The sequence below is a fragment of the Polyodon spathula genome, chromosome 5 (genome assembly GCF_017654505.1).
Source record: "Polyodon spathula isolate WHYD16114869_AA chromosome 5, ASM1765450v1, whole genome shotgun sequence".
NCBI lineage: Eukaryota > Metazoa > Chordata > Actinopteri > Acipenseriformes > Polyodontidae > Polyodon > Polyodon spathula.
In genome coordinates, this window is record NC_054538.1 from 65,602,641 (window position 1) to 65,628,879 (window position 26,239).

The window sequence follows — 26,239 nt, forward strand, 5'->3', positions numbered from 1 at the left end:
TCAAACCAGGAAGCAATTCACTTTAAAAGAGCGACAGAAAACAAACCATTGCAGAAAAAACGGTCAAATGTTTACAGATTTGTGAGGAACACACATACAATATTATGTCTATGTATTTTATTATATAAGCCATCTTTTTTTTTATATATATATATATATATAATATATATTATAATATATATATATATATATATATATATATATATAGCTGCCTTGGAACAGTGCAAACTGCATAGCACTGAACGACAGTTGTTATCGCTTCACTCTTTAATGTCTACAGACTGCAAATGTATCCACAACGGAGGTATTTAGGCCGGGTGAAAAGGTAACTTAATCATATATTTTATTTTATTTTATTTGAAAAGCATGTGTAAAACAGATGTATTTAATAGAATACAAACCGCCCATTAATATAACTATACAAATCCGACTAATTGGTGCCATATCACGACACAACAGCAAACATTCCAGCTAAAAAAATATATCCTTGCTCGCAAAAATATTATTAAAAACAGAACTAAAACTACAGGTAGTTTGAAGTGGACTGTTGTATACAGTACATCATGGTCTTTTGTTTGATATCATAATTTCTGCTGCTTGTTATGAAAGGCTAACGCCCCTAGCATAGTCCTTCCGTAACTCATAGCAACAGTGATATCAAACGGAAGACCATTACAGATCCTCCATATGCAGCTGCTATACCCACAACGGCACATCTACCCTTAACTCTCAATCATATAGCCACTCCAGAGCCAACAGCAGATGATAGAGTGGGTAACAGTCACACAACTTTGAAATTCAGAGCTTGATTTTGAGTATGACCGTCCGTGTCTTCTTTATTTCCTGAATACTGCATCTTTCAGGTCAGCACAATTGTATTACTCAGAAAGCGTCTCAATCACACAGCAAGTTATCACAAGATGTGTTAACTACAGAATGAGACATATCAGTGCTATTTCAGCACAGTGAGCAGAGAAATTGGTGAGAGAGGATACTACAAGTTTTGAAATAGTATATTAAAGGTTAAAGAGGCCATCACCAGTGAACTTAGGCCTAAAGGAACTGGTTCCCCCTAAATCTACACTTGTTAAAACAGTATTTTAATTTTCCATTAAAAAGTGACCATATCCGAGGGCCTTGTGTGCACTATCATATGGAAACATAACCATGACAACAGAAACTCCACTACCACTACATTTGGTTCTTATGCTATATTAACTGAGCCACAGTCCAACTGCATATTTTCACTGCACTTTTGAACCAACTAACACAGTGGATATCCCTAGACACCCCTGTTAATTTAAAATAAAATTAAAACAAATGACTTATCAGTACAATGTACTAGCACAGAGTTGGGAGATTCTAAAAAATAAAATTTTGTTTAAAAAATAGTATTCATGATTATGACCCCAATTACTGGATTCTCAAAACCAAGGAACTACAGTGAAGCTTGCTGCAAAAGGCTAAACAGTAGCAGACTTGAAACAATTCTTGCTATCTGAAAGTCTTGCCCTATGGTCAGGTCTTGAATGCCTCAGACGTCTACAGTTTAATATCAGGTCTTAATTGGATTTTGGAGCGGGGCAAGTAGAGCATGAACTATAACATTTTTACTGTATACAATCCTACTTTTACAGTCTCAATCAGGAGTGTTTCCATTTTCTACACTTTTATACTGTGAAGGTTATTTTAGCATCATTAACTTACAGCACACTGGTAACTGCAAAGAACCATCATTTGATATACTGTTACTGAATAAGTGCCTGTGCTCCATTTTTAACTGTTTTTCTGGACCATTAAAATGGGAAAAGAAAAACTGCTCATGTCCCGTGCTGCGTGTAATCTGATTGTTATACGCTTATTTCTCACAGGCACAGTGTTCATGTTAAATGTTTTATGTTAAATGTTTTATTAATTGGACATCAGTCTGCTCATTTTAAATATAATTCAAGCACATACATTACAAGCTTCACAAAAACAGTTAAAGCTTGTGATGCATTCACAAGCAAATAAATCTAGTTTATCCCCCCCCACCCCCAAAAAACAAAAAAACAAAAAACACAATAGCTACTGTAAAATAGCCAGCACCACAAAAAAAATAAAAATAAAAAAAACCCCACAAAACTACCATCTAGCACAGGAACGATGAGGACTCATCTAGTGCAGAGAGCTACCAGAATACACCTAAAATAATGACACATCCAGAGCTAGATTTAGATAAACAGTTTCTTTCTGCAAATGTATGCTACCAATGCACTGCAAATTCTGCAGTCTTGGATTCAAAAACCAGTCTGAAGCCTGTGCAACAGCTTGTAATCTGATATGATATAAAACTGAGACAGGGATGGCTCAGTGGTGATGAGGTCAGGACAGGACGAGGGAACACAAGGCGGTACTGCGGTGCAAAGGCGCGGTGGCGCCGTGTTTATTTAAAACACAAACATAAAATAAAAGGTTTAAAACAGAAAAAAACACTCACAGAGCAAAAACAAAATAAAATAAATCACTAACACAAAATTGACTAGAGGTCAGGCTGCGCAATCGCCTTCACTGTTCCTATAGCGTTTTATTTTACTTTCAGTTTGACTTCTCTCTCTGTTGGTCGCTCTCGTTTCTCTGCCGAACACCCACCCAAAGCGCAGAAAGCTCCAGCCTTTTATACAGGTGACCATCTCCCAATTAGCAACAATTAACTCAGAAGATGGAAACCTTCTGCACAAGGTTTTATCTGGATGGGGCTTCCCCATCCACACTGCCAAACAAGAACACAAAACATTGTATTTTTAAGCACAAAACAGTACATTCTTAAATTGTACTAAAACACACAAACCACTCTTAAATCATAATACATCGTTTTTAAATAAAGACAAAATACATACACACTAAACACAGGGGAGGAGGGGTACCCGTTCTAAAAATAAACAAACAATACAAAAACAAAACACCACATTTCATGGCAGGGCTTTGTCCCGCCCCCTTTTCATGTGCATGGCTCCTAGTTCTGTAACAAAAACCTATTAAAATAAAAATAAAAAAAGACAACTTCTTCTGCCAAGCATATCTGAAAATAAAATGACAATATGTACTTTAATTAAGTCACATATGCAATTAAGAAACAATTGGAGCTCAGTAATAAACTAGGTTGCCAAGCTAGTCATCGTTACTGAATAAAAATATTGAGCAACATCCAGAGATTTCATTACTGCCATTTTGCAGACCTGAACAGACAGCCAGTACAACCATCAACCCAAAGCATACAATGAATGCCTTAAGAGTAAAATAAAAACAGAAAAACCACACACCTCACAAGATGTTTGCAACTTTGATCAAACTTGTTCCATTTGGAAGGAGAGTACAGAACATACTAGGTGAACTAACTGAAACATAAAACAACAATAATAATAATATAATAATAATAATAATAATAATAATAATAATAATAATAATAATAATATGTGCACCACGACATCAAATAACAGCATCCCCTTTCAATGCACTGTGGAATCAAAGCTCCTACAATAAAATGAGATTTTCTGACCGATAACAGTGCAGAAAATGGCTAAATGTTCAATTTCTATTCTCTTATTTCAGATATCCTTTATAGAAGAAGTGAAAACTTCAGCATATTTTTGGTCACATGCACGGAGACATCATCTTAGGACATTCCTGCTTTAAAACCAAGTAGTCAAACATTACAATGGTATCCATGGCTACTTCATTTCAAGTCAGAAATGCTTATTGTTGAGCCTAAAATGAGTGTTAAAGGTTCACTTCAGAATTTCAAACCCCAAGGACATCATAATCCACTAAAAAGGCAGTTTACACGGCTCCTGCGAAAAGTTAAGTGTTCTGAAATTTTGCAGCATTTTTATTCCATTAAAAAATAAAAAGTAACAGTGCATTAATTTAGCTTAATTGGTTTGCTGTGAAGACTGGAATCCAGACAGCTGGCACTTTATAAAAAGGCAAGCTGACTAACTTTTTTTTAAATGTTTTAACTTTAACTGACAAGTCTGAACTGGGGACCAGACATGGAGATGTCAGGCATGTGTAAATACTTAACGGTCATGTGTTTAAATGCACAGAAAGAGTCAGAGGAAGTGGAGAGCACAAAGCAGCAAACCAAGGCAGTAACCACTGCTGTAAAAATAACTACAAATTTATATTTTATATATTACATGCATTTTGCAATTAATAAGCAAGTTATCTGGAAATGTGTTGCCCTTATCTCTTACCAACATGTACGTGTATACCAGGTTTGTAGTAACTATATACACAGCCAAAAAATGTTCAGCAAATAATACAAGGATAGTACACAGCGCTTTCTTATGGAATGTTGTTTTTATTCTTATTATTTGTGTAAAGCTACAGCTTGTTTTTTTTTTGTTTTGTTGTTTTGTTTTTGTTTTTTGGGGGTCCAAATGAGACAACCTAAAAACTTCACGGAAACCCGGTTGAAGAGAGCTGTACGAGATCAGTAAGTCGCACAAGGCCAAACTGGAACGCAGACACAAACATAGCATCCGGTATTTTACTATGAATTAGTTCATTTGCATTTGGAATGAGAATTTCTCAGTCTAAAAGAAAACTACACGGAAACACACACAACCCGAAACTACTACCAAAATAGAGTGAGAAAAAGATGAAATCCCCACTGTAATCCATATAACCCTAGGTCGTTCCATCCTGTTGATATCGCTCCAATGTATTTTCCTAAGTACTGGTACCTTTGCATGCATTTGTTGGTATTGTATTAAAATAGCGTATCTGCGTTGGTGTTTTTTAACACATTTCTTCCTCGCAATGACACTGTACTTCTTGTGTTTATGCTTTTCAGCGTTGCTCTCCTACTTCCTAGGTGCTACTGTGTCAGACATTTACAGGTTCTGCACACCTGTAAAAAGTGGCACGTGACATGATCGCAGGTATATATATTAGAAGGGTGCCTCAGAATTTGAGGCCCTGGGCTGCAGCCCCTAAAGCCCCTGCGTTAATCCAGCCCTGGCTGCATGTCTGACCTCTCACATGGACAAATCTCACATTTAAACAAAGCATTATCCTTTAAATAGTTTGTTGTATTGCTTATCGTTCTGTGCTTGGCACACATACTGTACACATGATGTTTTTTTCCTTACAGACAATCCAGTACAAACCTTCATGATGCAAAGTCAGGAATACTGTTATGCCTGTACTCCAGCACATGACAGAATGGCAAGAGCTCCTTAAGACAGACAGATAGATAAGTATGTTGTCCTCTGATAGTCTTATACTTATTTCAGTTGTCAAGGCCTCTGATAGTCTTATACTTATTTCAGTTGTCAAGGCCAGAGATCTAATTTGATTGAAGTGACAGGAAAGCTTCACAGAAGGGGTATTGTTGCTCAAGGTTTGTAGTTTGAAAATATTTAAAATTTTGGACAAAAAGTGTCCCTTGGTGGTTCAGATTTGTTACACAAGTAGCTCTTGGCTATCAGTGCTCTGCCACTGGCCCAGACTGCTTCTTTGGTATTATTATACTTCATGCTAATAAACACCAGAAATAGAGACAGCATGCAATATGGGTGAGCTCATCTCACCAGCACAAAATCCCTCTTTGTTCTTGCAATCATGGACGAGAGTGTAAAGCTGCAGTATTTTCAGGGGATAATTTCCTCACAATCACTGCCTTTCATTAACTCTCTGTAACAAGTTTTCATGAAACAAGTCTTTATTAAGATCCAGAAAAACACCAAGGGGAATGCAGTGTCTCCCCTGGTTCACACTCTATTTCAGCATCGCTTCCTGGGGAATGAAACAGTTTTATTGTGATCTTGTTAGATTGAGCTACATCATTAGAGGAGAATTAGATAGGATATCCATTTGGTGAGTAATGCAAGGAATAAATAAGCACTCCATTCAAAAGAGCCAATTTCTAAGACACAGGCAGAAGATACAGGTCTTTGTCGCTCTTTCTTAAATTGATTACATGTTTATTAGGATTCAGTTCTAGGAGTGGTGCACTGGTGCATTACCTATTGTCCACAGACAGATTGAGCCATATTAAAATGTTTTTTTATTTTTTTTATTTTTTGCAAATCAGAACCTCCATAGTAGTATATTTTGGAACTTCATGTAATTTCAGATCAACTCTTTTTTTTTCAAAAAGGACAGTAACTTGATTAGTTCATTGTGTTTGAAAAAACCAAAAAACACGTCACCTTGGCATTAATGTAAAAAAAAAAAAAAAGTAGCAGTCCAACAAAGCCACTTTGCATTCTCATCAGGGTTTCACAATTAGTATGTGGCAAAACTAAAATGGTTGCAAAAACAAGCAATTTACAGAGAGGTACAAACGCTCATGGGTAATATATTACTTGGATTATGATGCGTCTCCTTTATTCTGAAGTGGAATATAAAATGACCCTTCATTCAATGCGATAGACAAGACATCTTACTCCTTACACATGAATGCCCTTATTATGTGCAGATGTTCTGTGCTCTCTATCAGTCTTCGTGAACGAACAAGTTGAATCATTATTTTGCTATTTGAACAGAAATGAAGCATGGTCTATTGCCATCCGCAGACGATCATATTTTTTTCACCCGTTTCTTTTTTTTTTCAACCACCAGCTGTTTGGCAAAAGCAGAGGGTAATACAACATGCAATACTTCTTCACTGATGCATCCCATGTCATATGCTGTCTGTGGGGAGCCACAGTTTCAGGCTTGTCAGCAGACCAACAAGAAGATGAATGTGTTGGAGTACCTCAATGATAGCCTGGGACAGCACAGGAGTCAACAGCAGTTAACATTCTAAAGTGCTGCAAGGATTTAATCCCTTCAAAGCGCAGGATCCCCCCCCCCAGCCCCCATATATATCTGTTAAATTGGTAAATATTAAAAGTTTAAGAAGTTAATAAATATAATTTGCATAACCTTAATTAAGCTCCAACAAGAGTAAGCGGTTTTGTTTTTTAAACTTTGACACTGTAGTATAGAGCTTTTCCCTGCACTTTGCTGGTCCACATCTATATAGACCCCCCCATGTGCTCTGTGCTGTAACACAATATTTTCAGTTAGGCAGGCTGGCACATTATATGTGCAGTGGTGTTCTAATTGGAAAGGGATTTTCTATGCCCAGCAATGGAAACATGGGGGACTTTTCTAATGAAGAAAATCTGTTAGAAATTAACACTTCAACTATGCAAGGAAAAAGAGAGAAATGTATCTGAAATATAATTTTTGTGAACTCAACCTAGTCTTCTCCTGTCACTGGCTTCAACAGACTAAAGAAAAACCAAATGTTCTTTGAAGTGACAGCCATTGTTGGAAATTAATGTATTACATATACTGTACATGTTTCAGTAACGGTTCCTTTTTCTGACAGTGTAGTAACAAATTACCTTTTTTATTTTTAAACAATACCATAGGTACTTTTTGTTAAATTTAGAAAAAGGGATTACAGCTAATGCAAAACATACAAATCATAAAGTGCTTCAACAGTGCAAGACAAACCTTACATGTCTCATGAACGTGCTTTTGTATCATCTTATGAACGTGCTTTTATATCATCTCATGAACGTGCTTTTATATCATCTCATGAACGTGCTTTTATATCATCAATTGCCCTCCCAAATGAACTGAATGCAACAAATGAGGGAAATAACAGGTATGTTATGCTCCCACAGGGCATGTCATGGCGAACAGCTGAGAAGCGCTTCAGCTGATCTGGTTCTTTCATACTGGTATTGAGCTCACCCAACGAGTTATCCAGAATAACCTGTCAGGTCCCCTTGGAGGCGACCTTTGACCCTTTGAGAGTGAATTCAATAGAATGTGATATCCTGAAATGATTACAAGATAATCTGAATGTTGATCTTCAAGCTACTCAAAAATAAAATTACTCCTACTGGGAAATACCTAAATCCTTAAAAAAAAAAAAAAAAAAAACTTACTTTCAGCTCATCATGCGATGAAAAAACAAAACAAACATGATCATATCAGCTCGGAATGACCCTACAACTCATCTTCCCTTGTATAAGGTGTGATCACCTTTTTTGAGTGAAAAGTGTATGCGCCAGAGAAAGATGGCTCTTTGATAGAAACAGTTTCATTTATTTGAAGTCTTCTTACTGATAATGGGAATTTGGGCTTTTAAAGGCACACCTGTGGTGGCTTTGACAGTCACTGTGAGCAGAAATTGACCCAAGACTGTGACAGCTACTAGAAGGCTGATCTTTGGATTTGTGGAACTGCATGTGTGTTAAAATGTTGTAATAACTGTACTGAGTTTTAAAGAATATAAAGCCAGCAGAAATACTAACCAAACTATTAAAACACAATGTTCATACAAACAGTTATAATATGCTCTGTATTAACCTATAGTTATGTGAGAGCATTCAATATTCCTGTTTATTCTGTTATAACAGTAAAAAAATATTATTGAATTTTTGTAAGTCTGACTAAAAAGGGAGCTAGGTTGGGGTTACGCTGACCAAAAAACACCTATGAAATGAGCTAAGCTTGTCTTTGTCTGAGCTATTAGTGCCAAGGCTTATAACCTTGAGCAGAAAAGCAGACTCGAGCATCACGTTTCTAAGAAGTAAGCTTAATCTGAAGTCTTTAAGCAGAACACAGGTATTCTAAAATAATTCAAACAGAATATAAGTGTAACTGTTTTATTATTACAGAAGAACTGTAAGAGTTTGAAACTAAGAGAATATAGTGCAGAAATTAACTTATTAAAGTAAAAAACTTCAGTCAAAACCTAACAATACCAGTCTGTGTCAGGCATTTAGTAGGATGTAATTAATTTGATAACCTTGTCTTTGCTTGAAAGGGAATGGTACCAGGCTTGGCTAATTGAAGGAAATAACTTTTTGGCAACTATGTGAGTTTTAATTTTGGGGGGGTTTGAAATCCAGGGTTTCTATTATGAGTTATCTTTTACATTATAAGAAATACCTCCTGGTACAAGAAAGGGGAGTCAGTGGTGAACTATATATGGCTTCATTGAATCACTGAAATTAATGAAGACCTGGTAAAAAAAACAGTGAGAGGGAGCGTGAGCACAGGATCATGTTATGCCATACGGAGGATGTCTTTTGATGTTAAAAGGGAAATATATTTTTAACCCAGGTTGGAATAATTAAACTAAAGTAGGTGTTATATAGTAAAACACATCTTTCTACATGTATTCTTCATATACTTGCACTGAATTCACATGCATCCTGTGTTTAGGAACTCCCTTGTACCAAAAGTTCACCTCACAGTGCCAATAGTAAGTATTCACCCCACTTGGACGTTTTCAGTTTGTTGTGTTACAACCTGAAATCTTGAAACATTTAAATGGGATGCTTTTTTCCTTTGATTTACACAACATACTCTTCGAAGAGGCAAGAGATTTTTTATTGTGAAACAGTCAATGAAAAAAAAACCGAAATGCCTTGGTTAGATAAGTATTCACCCCCCTGAGTCAATATTTGGTAGAACCACCTTTGTCAGCAATTACAGCTGTAAGTCTTTTGGGGTAAGTCTCTACCAGGTTTGCACATTTGGATCATGCAATATTCACCCATTTTTCTTGGCAAAATTGTTCAAGCTCTGTCAAGTTGGATGGGGATCGCTGGTGAACAGCAACCTCAAAGTCTTGTCACAGATTCTCAATTGGATTCAGGTCCGGGCTTTGGACCACTCTAGGACATTCACTTTTTTATTTTTAAGCCACTCCTGTGTCGCGTTGGCTGTGTACTTGGGGTCATTCTCCTGCTGAAAGGTGAATCTTAGGTCTTTTGCAGACTGAAGCAGGTTTTCCTCAAAGATTTGCCTGTATTTAACTCCATCCATTTTGCCCTCTACCCTAACAAGCTTCCCAGTCCCTGCCAATGAAAAGCATCCCCATGGCATGATGCTGCCACCACCATGCTTCACAGTAGGTATGGTGTTACCTGCGTGATGTGCTGTGTTGGGTTTGCATCAGACATAACGCTTTGCATTTAGGACAAATAGTTCAATTTTTGTTTCACCAGACCACATAATCTTTTGCCACATCTTTTCAGAGTCTCCCACAAGCCTTTTTGCAAATTCCAAGCAGAACTTTATATGGGCTTTTTTCTGGAGTATCTCATCTACTGTTGACACATGGACAGTTTCTCCCATCTCAGCCATGGAATGCTGTAGGTCTTTCAGAGTTGTCATTGGCCTCTTGGTGGCTTCTCTAACCAATGCCCTTCTTACCCAGCTGCTCAGTTTGGGAGGACAGTCTGCTCTAAGCAGATTCTGGTGCCATAAACCTTCCATTTTTTAATGATAGACTTGACTGTGCTTAAAGGCATATTCAATGCCTTTTAAATCTTTTTATACCCCTCCCATGATCGGTGCCTTTCCACAACTTTATCCCGGAGTTGTTTTGAAAGCTAATTGGTCTTCATGGTAGTATATTTGCTTTGAATGCACTACCCAAGTTTGGGACCTTACAAAGACAGGTGTATTTAATCTGAAATCATGTGAATCACTTCTATTTCACACAGATGGACTCCATTTAACTTATTGTGTGAATTCTGAAGGCAATTGGTTGCACCTGAGCTTATTTAGGAGTGTCATAGCAAAGGGGGTGAATACTTAACTAATGAAGACTTTTCAAGTTTTTATTTTTAACTGATTTGTTTTTTCACCCCCTCCCCCATGTTTCACATATTGAAAGTGCTGAGAAGGTTGTGTTAATCAAAGGAAAAAAAAAATCCCATTTAAATGCACCAAGATTTCAGGTTGTAACACAACAAACTGTGAAAACATCCAAGGGGGGTGAATACTTCCTATAGCCATTGCATGTCTCTTTTACACTGATGCATTGCTATAAATTATAGGATTTATGTTTTAGTTGTGGAGCGTGTATACATTGGATGTGGTTGTATTTAGTGGTGGGCGTTTTTAGCTTTATGCATGCATAGCTTAAGGGCAAAACATGTAACCAGAAACGTATTGAAGTATTAATGCTATTATACCTGTTAAGGCACTGGACCTCCCGGATTGCCTGTCAGCTGGGATTCAACATAGTCTGTAACTACTCAATCTTTTTTTAAGCATTTAATAAACTGCAGGAGTACTGATACTACTCTGATTCATTATAACTTCAAATCAAATGAGTCTGTGTGAGTTTCTTGATTATTAAAAGTCATTTTCTGTATAACCAAAATTACTCCACAGAATAGAACTCACAAAACAGCTAGCTGCTTTTTTAAACAACTTGACTCACACAGCACACAAATACAGGCAGCGCCGCAACAGAGAGACAGTCCATCAGAATAACGCCCACAAAACCACCTGTTTTCTAGTTATCCAATGATCCAAATAAACATACAAAAACATTTGCTGGGCTTCTGGGTAGTTTTCAAAGCAGTCTATTATTTTTATATAGGAGAATAACAGCAGTAAATTCAGAATTCCATTGCCAAAATGCCAATTGCTTTCTCAGTGCTTAATTCCGCGATTCCGTCCATGATTCCGCGATCGTGGAAAATCAGTAGCCCTACAAAGGGAGAGGTGCGGAAAGACTACACTATCAACTAAATCACCACTAAAATAAGTACAGTGCACAGGATTTCATGAGCAATGGAGCAGGTGTGTTCAAAATCAAACTGGTCTGATGCAGTGCAGGGGTACAACCAGCAGTTTACAGGTGAAATCATTCACCTATCCAGTGTCCTCCACTTGTTATGTCACTCCTAGGACCTTAGGTAATGTAGTTTAAGATTAGTTTTTATCACAGTCTGGGAATCCAGCCCTTGGATACAAAAAGCATGTCAGTGACATACATGCCCCATCAAGGCTATAATCACAGCCATCAGTAACATGAAAAACTAGATGACCTCCTCTGCTGAATGCAATATATATAAAAACTATTTTGTTGGTGTGACATACAGACTGCCAGAACAGACTGTTACTCTCCATATACCCCTAGATTCTGATACAGTCAATACTTTGTACTAAAGAATGTCCCTAGCAAACTGAATCTCAATATGTAAGCAACTCTCTTGTACACAATCTTTAATAATTCCTTTATTGACGCTATTCAGCTTTTCTAGCCTCTGGATTACTTCTGCATGTGATTTCATATGGAGTGCATCTCTAGAATCATAGAACAACATGCTTGTATCATTGTGGCTATTGGGTATCAAGTTGCATTCTACTGTACAGGTCATGGAAAGACCTCATCCCATTTTTCTTTTTCAGAGATGTTTTCAGGTTTTTTTTTTTTTTTTTTAATTTCACATTCCCTATTATTTCTACAACCCCAGCAGTAGCAAGTAAGGGGCTTTCTCAGTTATGCATGTAGTGTGAATAATATTTTACTGAACCAGGCTTACTGTAGCAATTCCTTGTCATTCCCAAGACCTAGCAAGCACATGATTTCCCATGATAAGCAATGCTGTCCACCCCTGATTTATAAACACAAAAGAGGAGGCATTATTAGAGGGAAAAGAGGTAACAGTTATCAGTGAGGGAATGTACAATACAGAATAAGAAAATTGCAGGTAGCATTTATCAATTTGACACCGGCTGTAGGGTTTTATGTGCCCCACTCCATTTTATTGAGTAATTATCTGTATTTTGTATTTAAATGTTTAAGCCATCTTACCTTCATGAGTGCCCTAGGGAACTGGCTGCAATACATAAAATGTACACTACAACATAAAAACGTAAGAAACAGATTAATCGTGTTACAAATGGGATAAATTACACTGAATTTACAGTAATGGAGACTCACAATCTGGTTGTTCACAATGTTGAAGTCTAGTGTAGTCACACACAGATACATTAAAAAGACTACACTATAACTTGCATTTAATGTAGAAGGCAGTTCACCCCTTATCGATCAGTTTTGACGGTCCATTTGCAATGTTAGCTGGAGCAGGGACTTGTTTTGTTCCCAAGATTCACAGAAGGTCTGAAAGAACGAAAATTACTTTTATTTATTTATTTTTCTTAACAAGGCCTCTACACACCGGACTCGATGCAACAAGCGAATGTGTGGTACGACAAAAATAAAACATGTATTTCTGATACGAGCCGTTCACACTGCCTGTGATGCAACGGGCAACACTGAAGCAACACTGAAGCAATGCAAATCAAATATATGTACAGCCATTGAGATCTAGAGCTCATTTACAAGGGGGTCCTGTCCACAAACATATAAAACAACACAATAGCATGTGTAGTACTGAATTAATCATTTTAGGAGTCATAAGCAAAGGACATTCACCCAAACATGTGCGGATCCTTAATCAGGTTCAAAACATTTACAAGAGACCCTAAATAAACAATGTACAGAGATCATTTTTAAAACATTTAAAAGAGAGATGATCAAATGTACCCCTTATACCATGGTTAAAAGAGTTCAGAGTTTTTGGAAGCCGAAAGGCAAAGGCCATTTTACCCAAACGTGCCAACCCTTGGAACGACCAGGTTGGCAGAATCACAGGAACACAGATTATAGTTGGTATCAAACCTACTAACCAGAGCAGTTAAATAATGACAAAGACTAACCAATGAAAAAACTGAACCTGCAAGACTTTTTTGACTGCTATGTGAGCAGGATGCAAAACTGAGAGGAAAATGAACCAATTTAGAGTGGTCCTTGTTTTCTTAATATAATTCGAACGATATTTAAGTCTGTCTCGTACTGGTGGGAGGAATGACATACATTTACCAAATTGGGTTAAAATGAGTTGGATGGGCTGGCAGTGGTGTGGGCGTAATTATTTGTACAAAAATCTAAGATAGCCCCCTTCGGGGAAGGGGGTCTCATCAGCCCCCCACCCCACCCCCACCCCCACCCCCCTCCCCCTTTTCCCCTAGGATCACATTCTGGTGAGGGATTAGGCGAAAATACATTCTGTCACTTTCATACTTCACTAGTGCTTGTCTCTTCTGCCATGACTGACTGCAGGTAGATTGTCAAATTAAACCCTGTTCTTCTTAATCTGTTACTTTACCCTGGGATGAGGCCCTACATCCTCCCCAAATCTCACCAAATGTCTGACCAGAGGTTGGTTTGCAGATAACCCCTTGTGCTAGGTGCAGCCTGATGATGTATAAAAATCTGTTAATAAAATTCTTCTACTAAAGAAATTGGTTATCCTGCTCTTTAACTTTGACATTGTTTTCTTTTTAATCATTACCCTTTTCTCATTTGGTGACATTGGTGTTGTGTCTAGAAGCTATTCCCTTATACAGACTTTTTTTGTTCTGTTTCAGATCTGTCCTCCGTCAGTCAAAAGCAGAACAACTCCACAGGCTTTCCTACAGTCAGAAAATAAAAGAATAGGAAATGAACATACTGAAAGGTAGTTATAAAGTAACATTTAAAACCGTCATAAAATTGACAGCACAGATTCTGAACAAAGATTAGAACATTTCCCAATATTAACTTTCACACTTATTTAAAGACTTGAAGGAAAAAGGCAAAGACCTGTGCAATAACGGAGGTTTAAGCCCATGATGGCCAGCTCATTTATTTATAATAGAAAAGCAGGTCTATAGTTTTAAAGAAAAACTGAGGTAATTTAACATCTCGCTCTTCCTTTTATCTAGTACATGAATGCTGGAGCTACAGCCAACTTTTTCATCTGCTGTAAATCACTCTCTGAAGTAATTTTCCTTGGGAGAGAAGGAGAGCAACTGCCTACTTGGAGGAAGTAATCAGAGCCTAAAATACCACTCTGGTTAAGCCATTCCACCGGCATTTCTAGGTACGGTAGCAACACTGAATGCTCTCACAGCTGCACAAGTCCTGTCTCCTCCAGCAGATGTCACCTGGTCCAGGATATCCAACAGCAAAAACTGCCAACAATTTCTAAATAAGAAATCCATACAAGATAAAATAAAAATGTAATTAAATATAGCCAAACACCTGGGCGGTAGACTCTTTTTGGATTACAATATCCTGGAAAACCTCCAATTTAGTCTAAAGTTATAAAACTTGGAATTGGCATTATTAAATTCTTCATCGGTATTACAGTACTTAATACACCCTTTTATGTTAGTTTTTTTTGGGGGGGAGGGGGGGAATCACTTTTATAACCATCTAGTGGTGTCCCGCCACATATAGTGCTGCTATGTATAAAGATACCAGCACAAAAAAAGCAAAACATGCTAGGAAGTTCAGCATTGGCCTGTTTGAATGGCTTGGTTGCACTAATATAATAGCATGGTCCTGCTTTCAACTCACAATTTTATCAATGAACTGCCAAAATTCCATGCATTGTTTCACAGTTGCTTAGCAGAGGAGTGCTCATTGACGATTTAATCACAGTTAGCAAACTACAAAAGGCCCACATCAAAATACCCTCAGCTCACACAATGCATTTAACGGTGAAGCAAAAGCCAAGAACAGCATTTTCACACAAACTCACACATACTTTTCTCAACTGCTGAAAGACAGGGAACGTAACCTTTCTTAGCATATATATGGGTGCTAAAATATTAGCTACTGTTTATCTTGGAGAGGACACCACAAGAACAGAATGTAACAGAATGCAAACATGATGTTTACAAAGCAGTTTTTCAAACATGCTGTCAACCCAGAGCACAACATCAACTTTTCTACCAATGCTTTGACAATGAAGAGACAACAGCTCCAAATATAAAATTCAACTCCCACAATGGACGGACAGCTTATAATATAAGTCAATGGCATCAGGTTGATGTTTGATTTCCTATCTTTTGCTTCTATTGGGTCTTGATAGTTCTCATTTTTGTAGTTTGGCAAGATGGAACTGTGGTTGACACCAGTTACGGTTCTGAGTTTTTGACATTGTGTGCAACAAAGTCGAGGAAACAATCTCCGCACAGTGCCAGTGAGGTGTCACGTCACTGCAACATCATAGGTTGTGAATCATTCACTTACATAAGTCGTTCATCAGCCTATACTTTCGAAGTAGTCGGATATGAAATGGTAAGGGTTTACTGCATTATATATATATATATATATATATATATATATATATATATATATATATATATATATATATATATATATATATATACACACACACACACACCGTGAATGTTTGGTTTGTGCCACTAACTGTGTAAGTTTGTCTTTGCCAGACAGTTAATACTAAGCCGGGAGCTGCCGCTTCAAGCCAGTATTAAACCCGGACGTCACTGCACCTGAACACGAGCACGCACCCCTGGATCAAGCACCGCACCTGCACCCAGAGCACGCATTGTATGGAGACATAGCTGTGTTTGTGTTGTGTCTGTGCTGTTGTAATTATTATTTTGGGACTGCAACCCCCTTGTTTTGACGCTGGCAATACCCATTGGTGGGTAGAGCCAGCATTACTATTTAACCCTGTCAAGGAGACCAAAAGGAAAATTACAAGAAATAACTTGCACCGTGAACTTTGTGTTTGTCCTTGTTGGAGCACCTGCATCACCCTTTCACGATGCACTGCAACCCACACGTTCACAATGCCATACATAAATGTCTTCAAAAGTACCCCCTTGCTTGAGGACATAATAGACCTTGCTCTTCAATGCAGACAATAGTAGGGCACCACATAACAATTCCAACAAAAACGTTCAAGAAAGACGAAACCCCCCAAGCCTGTGCCCACTCTCTTAGGAAAACACACTATAGGCTACATGATCCAAGGTAGTGTTGATTACACCTTAGCAAAGCATTGTTCTCCTTTATGAAAGGAGTTCCTCATGAAAGACCCAGCAGATGGCTCTGGTGAAGGGCAGAGAGCAACGTGACGTGGAGCCGCCAGCTGGTAGCTGGCAGCCATCATGTCTGCAGCTGCAGTTACTACTGCCTTTCACTTGGGATGCATTTCACCCCAGCACCTTGCATGGCTCTCATCCCACTCCAGCATACTGTACTTCACAATATCTACACAAGCAAGGTCATTGGATCCTGCCAGTTATCTTCCTTTGTGCTACCATGAAGGATGGCTTTACGTTCTGTCAATTCATCCTAAACCACACAGAATTTAGTTGGGAGTATTTTGTTCAGCTATTGAAAGTTCAACCCATGATCACGGGCATCACTTACAACAACGTCTCACCCGAAACACAGAGCACAAGGAGGTTAAGTGACTTGCTCAGGGTCACACAGTGAGTCAGTGACTGAGCCAGGAATCTCCTGGTTACCAGCCCTTTTCTTTCACCACCAGACCACACAGCCTATCAATGAGATTGTGTGTCCTTGGGACTGAGTGCACTGTATTGTTATTTATATTGCTAACAAGACTCTAAAAACTACAAATGTTACGCCACTGATTTTACCGGGAAGTGTGTGCAACAACATTCACGATTAGTGTTCATACCCATGGTTTGCTAGAGAGTTATAAGGGCGTCAAGAACCAAAACATATTGTATAATACCAAAAGAAAGGTCATAGTGCAGTGGTTTCTTTTTAGGTTCTCATCCCGTCAGGTTCAACAAGCTTTTATTTTACGTACAGTATTGGAAGATGTAAAAATGATGATTCCTATGATTCCTAGGACATGTCGCCAGGTAACTGCATTCTAAATAAATACATGTGTGATAATAATAATAATAATAATAACAATAATAATAATAATAATAATAATAATAATAATAAGTAGTAAAAGTTTCCTGGTCGTTTTTTTATAATCAGTACTCAGGAGTTTAAGCCAAATGCATACTGTCAGTTTTTATTGAACTTACAGTAACACTGAAATCTAATTTCAATTACAGAACAATGAAAAGTATTATAGATTTAAAAGTCTTCATTTTATTGAAAATACAGTTACAAGAGAACTTTTGAAAAAGTATGCATTGCAAATAAACTGCACTTGCAAACTGCATGTCCCATTCTGATCAAGGGCATTGTTTTCAAAATGGCAGAGAATGTGTTTGTGGTAATGTTGAAATCTGCAGCAGCATTCTATGGCAACTCGAAGTGCATCATAGGATCTGCAGACCCAAAACAGAACTAAAATACACTATAGAGGCACTAATCTGGATGCAAGTCAATACATTTTCCAATATCCTTTACACAGCTGTTCGGACCAGAGCGATTTGTTTTATTAAAAATGTTCTTTCCTGAGAAGGCTCCAAAATAATTTGCAATAACAGGAAATTTGTGCTTGTGAATTTGTATTAAGAATTTAGCGGGGACTATGAAGAAAACTGTTGATAATCCTTTTGATTCGTCAACTAATCTGACTCCTTATATATACTATATATATATATATATATATATATATATATATACTATATATATATATATATATATATATAATACCATATATAATATATATATATATATATATAATATATATATATATATATATAAGCTACGACAGATCTAAAATTTTATACCATAATACATTTTGCCTTCCTTTCTGAAGTGAAACCCACATACATTTAGCAAACTGAATACATCAGTTAATGAGGTATGTCTCTTGAGAGGGTCTGTCTCTTGAGAGCTGGGTGTTCTGATGTGCTGAATACAAAGCACTGATCTGATCTTCCATATCTGCATTGTCCCAGGGCTGCAATATTGAAGCACCATTAGCTGTACGCAGATCTAACAAGGGGATTAAAATACAACATAGGAGAAAAATCTATATATTGGAGTTCAGATCAGCAATATAAAGCGCTAATGTAAGAGTCCAATGTGAAATCCAGTGAGCACCACCCATGCTTTTCTATTAAATTCAAGACCTGGCTGCAGCAATTGAAATTCCACTGGCATTAGCCAAAAATGTATCACTAGAAAAAATTACATTGAACCAGAAGGCTAAATGCACATCCTCATGAAAAGTTAAATAAAGCAATTTGCATACAAATTAATAAATTAAGTATATACATATATAAATTAGGCAGGATATGAGGGGATATAGTATGTATACCAAATAAATTAGCTATTCAAACAAGGTCCTGGTGCTGCAGGATTCACATACTGCTGGTAAAAATATTTCTAGGGTAATCTGGTCAGGGAACATTAGAAACAAACCCATCATCCTTTTCCTTCCTAAATCCTGACTGATCTTTACTATCTAGAAATTGTGTGTAGATACTAATGATTCAAATAAAGACAACCACAACAGGAGAGGCCCCTGTGGCAAACCCATTACTGTGCTGAAATTACACATGTTCACCACTGTTAGATAAATAACTTGAGGGCATTGAGTAGCCAATTGCTAGTGTGCAGTTTATCAGCCAATTACCTAAGATAAACATATTAAAAATGACAAAACGTACATTTCAGACAAAATGGAAAACCAAGAAGTGATTTGTAGCTTATGTCATCGTATAAGCTTGCCTCTTGCTGCTCCTTCTATCTCTGTTACTGTACCTTCTCGTGTCAGTCATCCTGCCTTATTGTGCTCACTACTTGCAACTGTGGCCGTTAATGAAGGCTCTACAGTGTGGTAGTTGACACAGGTGATGATGCAGCATCGTTCCAGCAGGCATCTACTGTTTTTTGAAACCCGCTCGAGCTAGAAGCTGATTGGCTGATAATACTATATCGTTTTCTTTTATTGAGACTGGCTCTGCATTTTGGCTCCAATTGGACAGCCATACTGGCTGCAATAGTGCAAACTGGTTGCAAACAGATTGTTGTCAATACTGGTATTGTAGTTCTATATAAACTGAGAAGTATGCAAAGGTATGGATTGTAATCTCACTGGGTGAAAGTGAAAGTCTCAGAACCTTTTGTTGTTTATTTTGTTATTTTTAGAAGTATTTGTGCACAGAAGGAACTCTGATACAGCTGTACATGAAAGAAATTCAGATTAACAGGATTTGCAAGCCGCATTTTAAGTGTTAAAGGTATGAAATTGGGTTTAAATTGCCTTGCGAGTGAGAAATTTGATTTATCAGTGCAGTTTGTGAGGCTTTCTGCAGGCACTGCAGGATAACACCTTGCTGATAGCAGGATAGACCTGTGAGCTCTATGAACACAGAACCACAAACAGTTCAAGCCATGCCTTCTGGCATCTGCTCTTTCCCTCATTAACACATCAAAGATGCACTGTCCGTTTCAGAAGTGCACTCACTGGGAGAAGCACTCACAAAGACTGCCTGTTTTAAGCTTTATAACAGCAGAATAAGCTTGTTAAAATACCAGTACATTTTAAAATGATATTCGGAAAATCAAAGCTACAGTCTCTTCAATCATCACTTCTAAATGTTATTCTTCAAAAGAATAGCACAACAGGGTTAGAAACTCACGTTCGCCCACTTGCCCGATGCGAATTAAACCTGATGAGGACTGTTGATGTCTGTGTCTCAGTAGTCCTCTGGGTGAGTGCTTAAAACAAATATACACACATACTCTCACATTTAGTCTTGCATTAAAAAAATGCAGGGAACTAAATTTTCTAACGGGGTGTAGCCGTGGTGAATAAGCATTCACAAATAATGCTTAGAAAACTTGGAACTGAAAACTCTCTTCATCTCCCCTGCAATGCCAACCCCACTTAATGGTGTTTTATGTTTGTGTTCTCCCTCTGCGCGGGATGCAAAGTTTATCGTTTGAATTTAATGAAACACGTAGCATCTTTTGAAGTGTAAAGTCATTTTACAAAAATGTGGAGATTTATACTGGGTTACGACCCTGACTGAAGATGTCATTAGCAAAGGGGGCCAGTTGTACTAACGGGGCTAAGCGATAGGTCACGTTTTACTAAACATTTTGAAAGTAATAAACAAAGAATTACCATAATGAACATTATCGTAGTATGTTGCTTAAAACATAATAACACAATATTCATAATAAAGTTGATTTCTTATCTACAAACAGTAACACGTTTAAAGCTTGGGACTCGCTGTCTGTAGCTTGGTGTTGTTTACATTATCGTCAGTATATTAAGTGATTGGAAGTTGAAATTACTTTTTTAATCAAACTTTTCTTATATAAATACAGTATTGGTAAGTGATAATCAGTTTGTTTGAAAACCAGGCTTTAATCACTGATAATAGATGCACAGGCAGTGATTCCATGAGCGCTCCGGGGCTCAAGCACCAATGGGGGAAAATAAGGTCCCACATAGTGCAAATAAATCACCTGTTCTGTCAAATTATAGTGTGGATGCTTCACAAGCAAAACTGTTGCAGCGTTTAAAAATATAATATCCAATTATACAAAGTCTCCCAGCTTTCTTAAAAAGATATGCGTTTCTCTGATTTTTCTTTTGTATTTGTTATGCTTTCATTAGTATCTAAACTTAGTATAGTCCATCAATTCTGGCAGACTCTACTGTACTTGCTGAAGTGGTTTTCTCCCACTGCTAATTAAAAATAAAATAGCCACTTAGCTAACAGTTTCATCCCATTTCATGTCTTTTAACTGAGACTTTAGTGAAGACCGCATGTGTACGTGGGTCATTAATTGTTGTAGATAGTAATTCATAGCCAGCCAGCATCTTTGTAAATAGCAACACATGTAATGTACAATAAAATAAACATTTTGTTTGTGTCATCGATGTCAATTTCAGGTGGATCTTCATGGTCGGCAAGGTGACAGATGAGAGAATTTTTTCCTCTGTCACCCCATCTGGTGCTGTCAGTGTCAGTGTCTCAGCACACAGTACAGTGGTCGCTAAATAACGAGGTGCAAACAGGTGATTGATCGATCTGTATGAGCGTTTACGAAGGTGCTTTGTTAAAAAAAAAAAAAAAAAAAAAGCCAATCTAAATTTATAACTGTGTTTACTTTTTAGCAAAATAAGATCTAAGCCTATTTTTAGGGACCCCAACTGTTGTTGTTGTTTCCAACTTAGGCACTCCACATCAGGACTAGTAAGTTTCAAAAGGTACTAGTCGTTTGGACTAGTAGCACAATATTATTAATTTCTAACCCTGCACACACATTCTGATTCATCGCAATCCAAACCTTGTTGCCATCATCTGTTTTAGCTCAGGGAAGCAAAACACAAAATCAGGACTAAGGAGAAAAAAGAAGGTCTCTGTTTTTCAGTTTACAAATGTTTTTTTTTAAATAATGATAACAAGCACAGGCTTGTAAGAGAACAAACCTCAATTATTAAAAATATATATTTAAATAAAAAATAAAAAAAATGTGGGGGCTCTGTAGGTTTAGGATGTGTGAGGCCTTACAGTTATTAGCATTTAACTCAAAGCTGTCTAGAATTGTATCCATTTAGACGAGTTTAGCTTTAGTCAACATTTTCATGGAATGGACCTTGGGCAAATAAACTAAACTGCACTGTGCTTAACAGGAAGACAAGACTACTGTATCCTATTGTCTTCATGTGTGGATATGAGCTACAATCTATTACTATCCAAAGTTTAGACTGAATGACATAGTATTCCTTCCATTCAAGCCACCCCTCTTTGGAGCTTCCTCAGACTGATCATTATGACTGACTTCATAAAAAAAAAAGCCTACTTTACTACCACACCCATATACCTTCCTCTTTCAACCCACAAGGAGATTACACTTGTTCACTCAGTCAGACACGACCCATACACTAAATATAGATAATGTCTAATAATAACAATAAAACAACAACAATAATAATTACTAAAACCCCAGGGCAGTTAGACATGCCATTGCACATGGTTATAAACAACTCCTGCAGCATATTGGAATCATTAAATAAAAATAAAAAAAAAACAACATTCGAGATGTCCCTAATGTATTTACAAGAACAGCATAACACTGTATTCTATGGAAGGTTGTCCGTGTCACAAACGCGCTATTTAGTACAGGTATTGATTTGGACCAATCAGAATACAGAAAATAGTACCTGTTCTAAATAAATGTAAATGAACTACACATTTTCTACGTAGGTGCTGGTCATTTTATAGAAATACTTACTAGGGCTGTGTTTGAAGGTCCGTTCACTAGCCAGGAATTGTAAGGTAGTTTTACCCCTTAAAAGGTTTATCAGGTGGCATTCACGCAGTGGGGTTTTTCCCCCCTCTTAACAGAAACCGTTTGACAATGAGTGACTACTATACACATTAAATGTCACTTATATGCAAAAATGGTTCTTTAGAATTGTATAATTCATATTACGTAAACAAAAGTTGTTGTATCAAAATCCACAACCAAATCGATCTAAGTAACAACTCTATACAGTGCAGTTGCCGTGTATGGAGCAGGGTATAGTATACAAAGCTCTGGTGCTGTACTTAGCGGTTGTAGTGCTTCAGTAAAATATGTACTGAATACACATTGCAAGAGAAGTGCTGTGGTAAAATATGTCTGAAACATACAAAATATACGCTAACATTAATAATTTTAATTTTGAAAACTGAGCACCGTTTGCTCCAGCTCGTGTTATCCAGGGACAGTGATAGGGGCTTGTTAGTGTACACTCCGCAATGGGTATTCATTTTTAAGTTTAAAAAAAAAACTTTACTGGATTATTTAGAATGGTTTTGAGTACGGTTCTCGAGATCAGTTATGTAGTGTGGACAGGGCCTTCCTTAAAAAGGTTTCCCAGTCGACCATGCCTATTCAGTATCGCTTCTGATTAAACGTTGGGTTTTTTTAAACCTTGTTTTTTAGGATTTTTTATTTTATTTTCGTTCACTGGGGTAATTTTCAATAACTAACTTGAGTTTGTTTATATTATAATTTAATTATGAACTTTACTATTGTTACCTACAACAACCAGAAGGCAGTGAAACACTCATTGCTGTATGTTTCAGAGCAGATCATATACAGAATATGACTATTCTAATAAATTCTCTATTTATGAAACATGATAACTTTTCATTAAGGTGTCAAACTGTTAAAAATAAAAACGCTGGCTAATCTGATGGGTAAAGAAAAACTAAAGACTAATATGGTGGGTTCTGTAAACAAAAAAAAAAAAAGTTTCAATACTGTACTGTGCACTACTACCTTCCAAAGACAACTTGTCGGCATATCTTCTTAAAATTAGTTGTTGTTTTTTGCAACAAGTATTAGTATAGAGTATTTACCCTCAGTTACAAAATGTAAAGTACTGATTCAAAATGAAAGGTGACAGTTTGGCAAAGATGGAGGAAAAAACATTCTAGGCATGCGCAGATGAATTCGCACGACTGCGCATGTGTTCTGACACTAGAACTTTACCCAATGTTAACTCGAATAGGCGACTTTCAATTCGATTATTACACATATCATTTTCTTTAAATTCATTGGTTTTCATTTCGTTTTCAGTGATCGGATTGGCCAAATCACTACCCCTAATAATTATAATTACAACTGGTACTAAAGTCAAATTAGAACTTATGCTAAATATTTGAAAAGTGTACTGCATAACGCGATATTGACCTGGGTGGCTTTCCATTCTGTTCGTTACTTTGCATTTCCATCAATGGACGCTTAGACTTGCATTTCATATACGCTTGCAATTCACTCACCCAGCATACAATCCCGAAACATGAACAATAAAGCATTCCAACAAGAAAGTTATTTGATGAAACGATTTAATCTGATTTATTTGATTGATTGGCATCGCCCAAATGTATTAATTAAAATTAATCTCAAAACTATTAGCATTGTTGTTAAAGATTTATTTTTGATACAGTATGTTTAATTCTGCTAGGTTTCTGTTTGGTTTATCTTGCAAATAATATGGCATTTACATACACACACACACAAACAGTTCAGCTGGATGTTCTTTTTCTTACAATGTTCATCAAATCAATATTTACGGATTAAGTACATTATTGGTACAAAAAGTAAATATTATAACTGGTTACTGACTGAACTAGACAAAACCACGTTTAAAAATACGTCCGGTGAATATAAATCACACAGCATTGTCGTCTAATAAATTAATGTAACGTGTAAAACAAAACAAAACAAAAGCCTGATTACAGTAGCAGGTGTTTGTGGATGAGAATAATTTAAATTTAATACAAGTATCTATTAATAAAATCGGATTCTTTGTGACAGCATTTCAACGACGTCTGAACAACGTGCACAGCAGCAAATACAAGGTTTAAATGAAACAATGTCAATGCTAGTTATTTGGCAAAATCTATTTACTGCATTTTCCCTGCTTGTCCTCAAAACCTAATTCAAGAATTAAGCCAACCGTATAAAGTTATAACGTTGTAACGTTATTAATTTAGATGGAACGGGCTGTCATGCTTATCCGAGAAAGCTTAAAATGCACCACCTGTTCCTTGGATTGGAGTTTGACAAAGACAGTGATCAACAAGATTGCATTGAAATGTCTTTCTTTTATTTTTGTAATTACCTGTTAAAGACGTTCCTAATCCTCTGGAGCACCGTTGGTGACGCTGTAATGCTTTCAGCAGGAATGTTTTCAATAGTAGCAACAACATGATTCTGCTGCTGGGGGATCATTGCTGGGATAAAATAAGACAATCAGAAAGCACGGTGCATTCTGCACTTTCCAAGCACAGACTGAGAGATGCTCGCGAAATTCTGCTGCGGAGCTTGAAACTGGTGGTAAAGTGCAAGTAACTCTGTACGGTTATTGTTCCATGGTTTAAGTAAGCTTTTAAATATCCAGTTAAAATCTGGGATTTAGGTCCTGCAAATGTGCGCCCAAACTGATATACGGTGCATCTGCGTCTTTGTGTTGGTTGCACAAAAGTCCCCCTGAACCAACTACGCTTCAGAATTCCTGTCTCAGACTGTAGTGGTTGCTGGAAGGCTTTCCACTTTTCATCTACAGTAAATGACACATACTTCCAGCAGAGGGTGCCCTTTTACCGCTGCTTGCAATTGGTTCTGGGAAATGTAGTACAGTTTTTTTCTTTTCATTCAATTTTTTCACTGAGAGATAAAACGTGCTTAAAAAGTAAGTCAGAAACATTAAAAAAGTTTTTTTTTTTTTTTTAAATGAGCAAAATTTATGAAGGAATAATACCTTAAAGAACGTTCCTAAAAAAGTTCAAACCTTTAGCACTGAAAGCTCAGAAAAAAGCTCCATGGTGACTAGTATTTGATGTGTCTATTATTTAGCTTTTAATTTCACTGTCATGTTTTTTGCCTTACTTTCATATAGCTTCTTGACTAACATGCCCAGATTTAAGCCACCTTCCATTTGTCTCAGCTAAGCGGAGCAGAATGAAGGGAGAATTCAGAATTCAATGCACCCACACAACAACACAGCCAGTCAGAATCAAGTTCTCCCTCCTCAACTTTAACCTTCAGTTTTGCTGACACATCAGACTAAAATGTTGCATAATAATGTCTCACCTACAGTGTCTTTAACATTAGGGGCTGGCCTGTACTTGTCACTGATAGCAAATGGTTTTCAGTAGCACACAGAATAGA

The 26,239-nt window shown here is 37.1% G+C and overlaps 1 protein-coding gene across 1 annotated transcript in view; it reads right to left on the reverse strand.

Moving 5' to 3' along the window:
* The window catches only part of LOC121316173 (solute carrier family 35 member F1-like), a 104,045-nt gene extending 78,452 nt beyond the window's left edge, over positions 1 to 25,593 (reverse strand). The window contains exon 1 of the mRNA XM_041251039.1: positions 25,191 to 25,593. Within this exon, the coding sequence (XP_041106973.1) occupies positions 25,191 to 25,300 (110 nt within the window). The 5' untranslated portion in view covers positions 25,301 to 25,593. The remainder of the gene's footprint in view (positions 1 to 25,190) is intronic.
* Between the last annotated feature and the right edge of the window lie 646 nt (positions 25,594 to 26,239).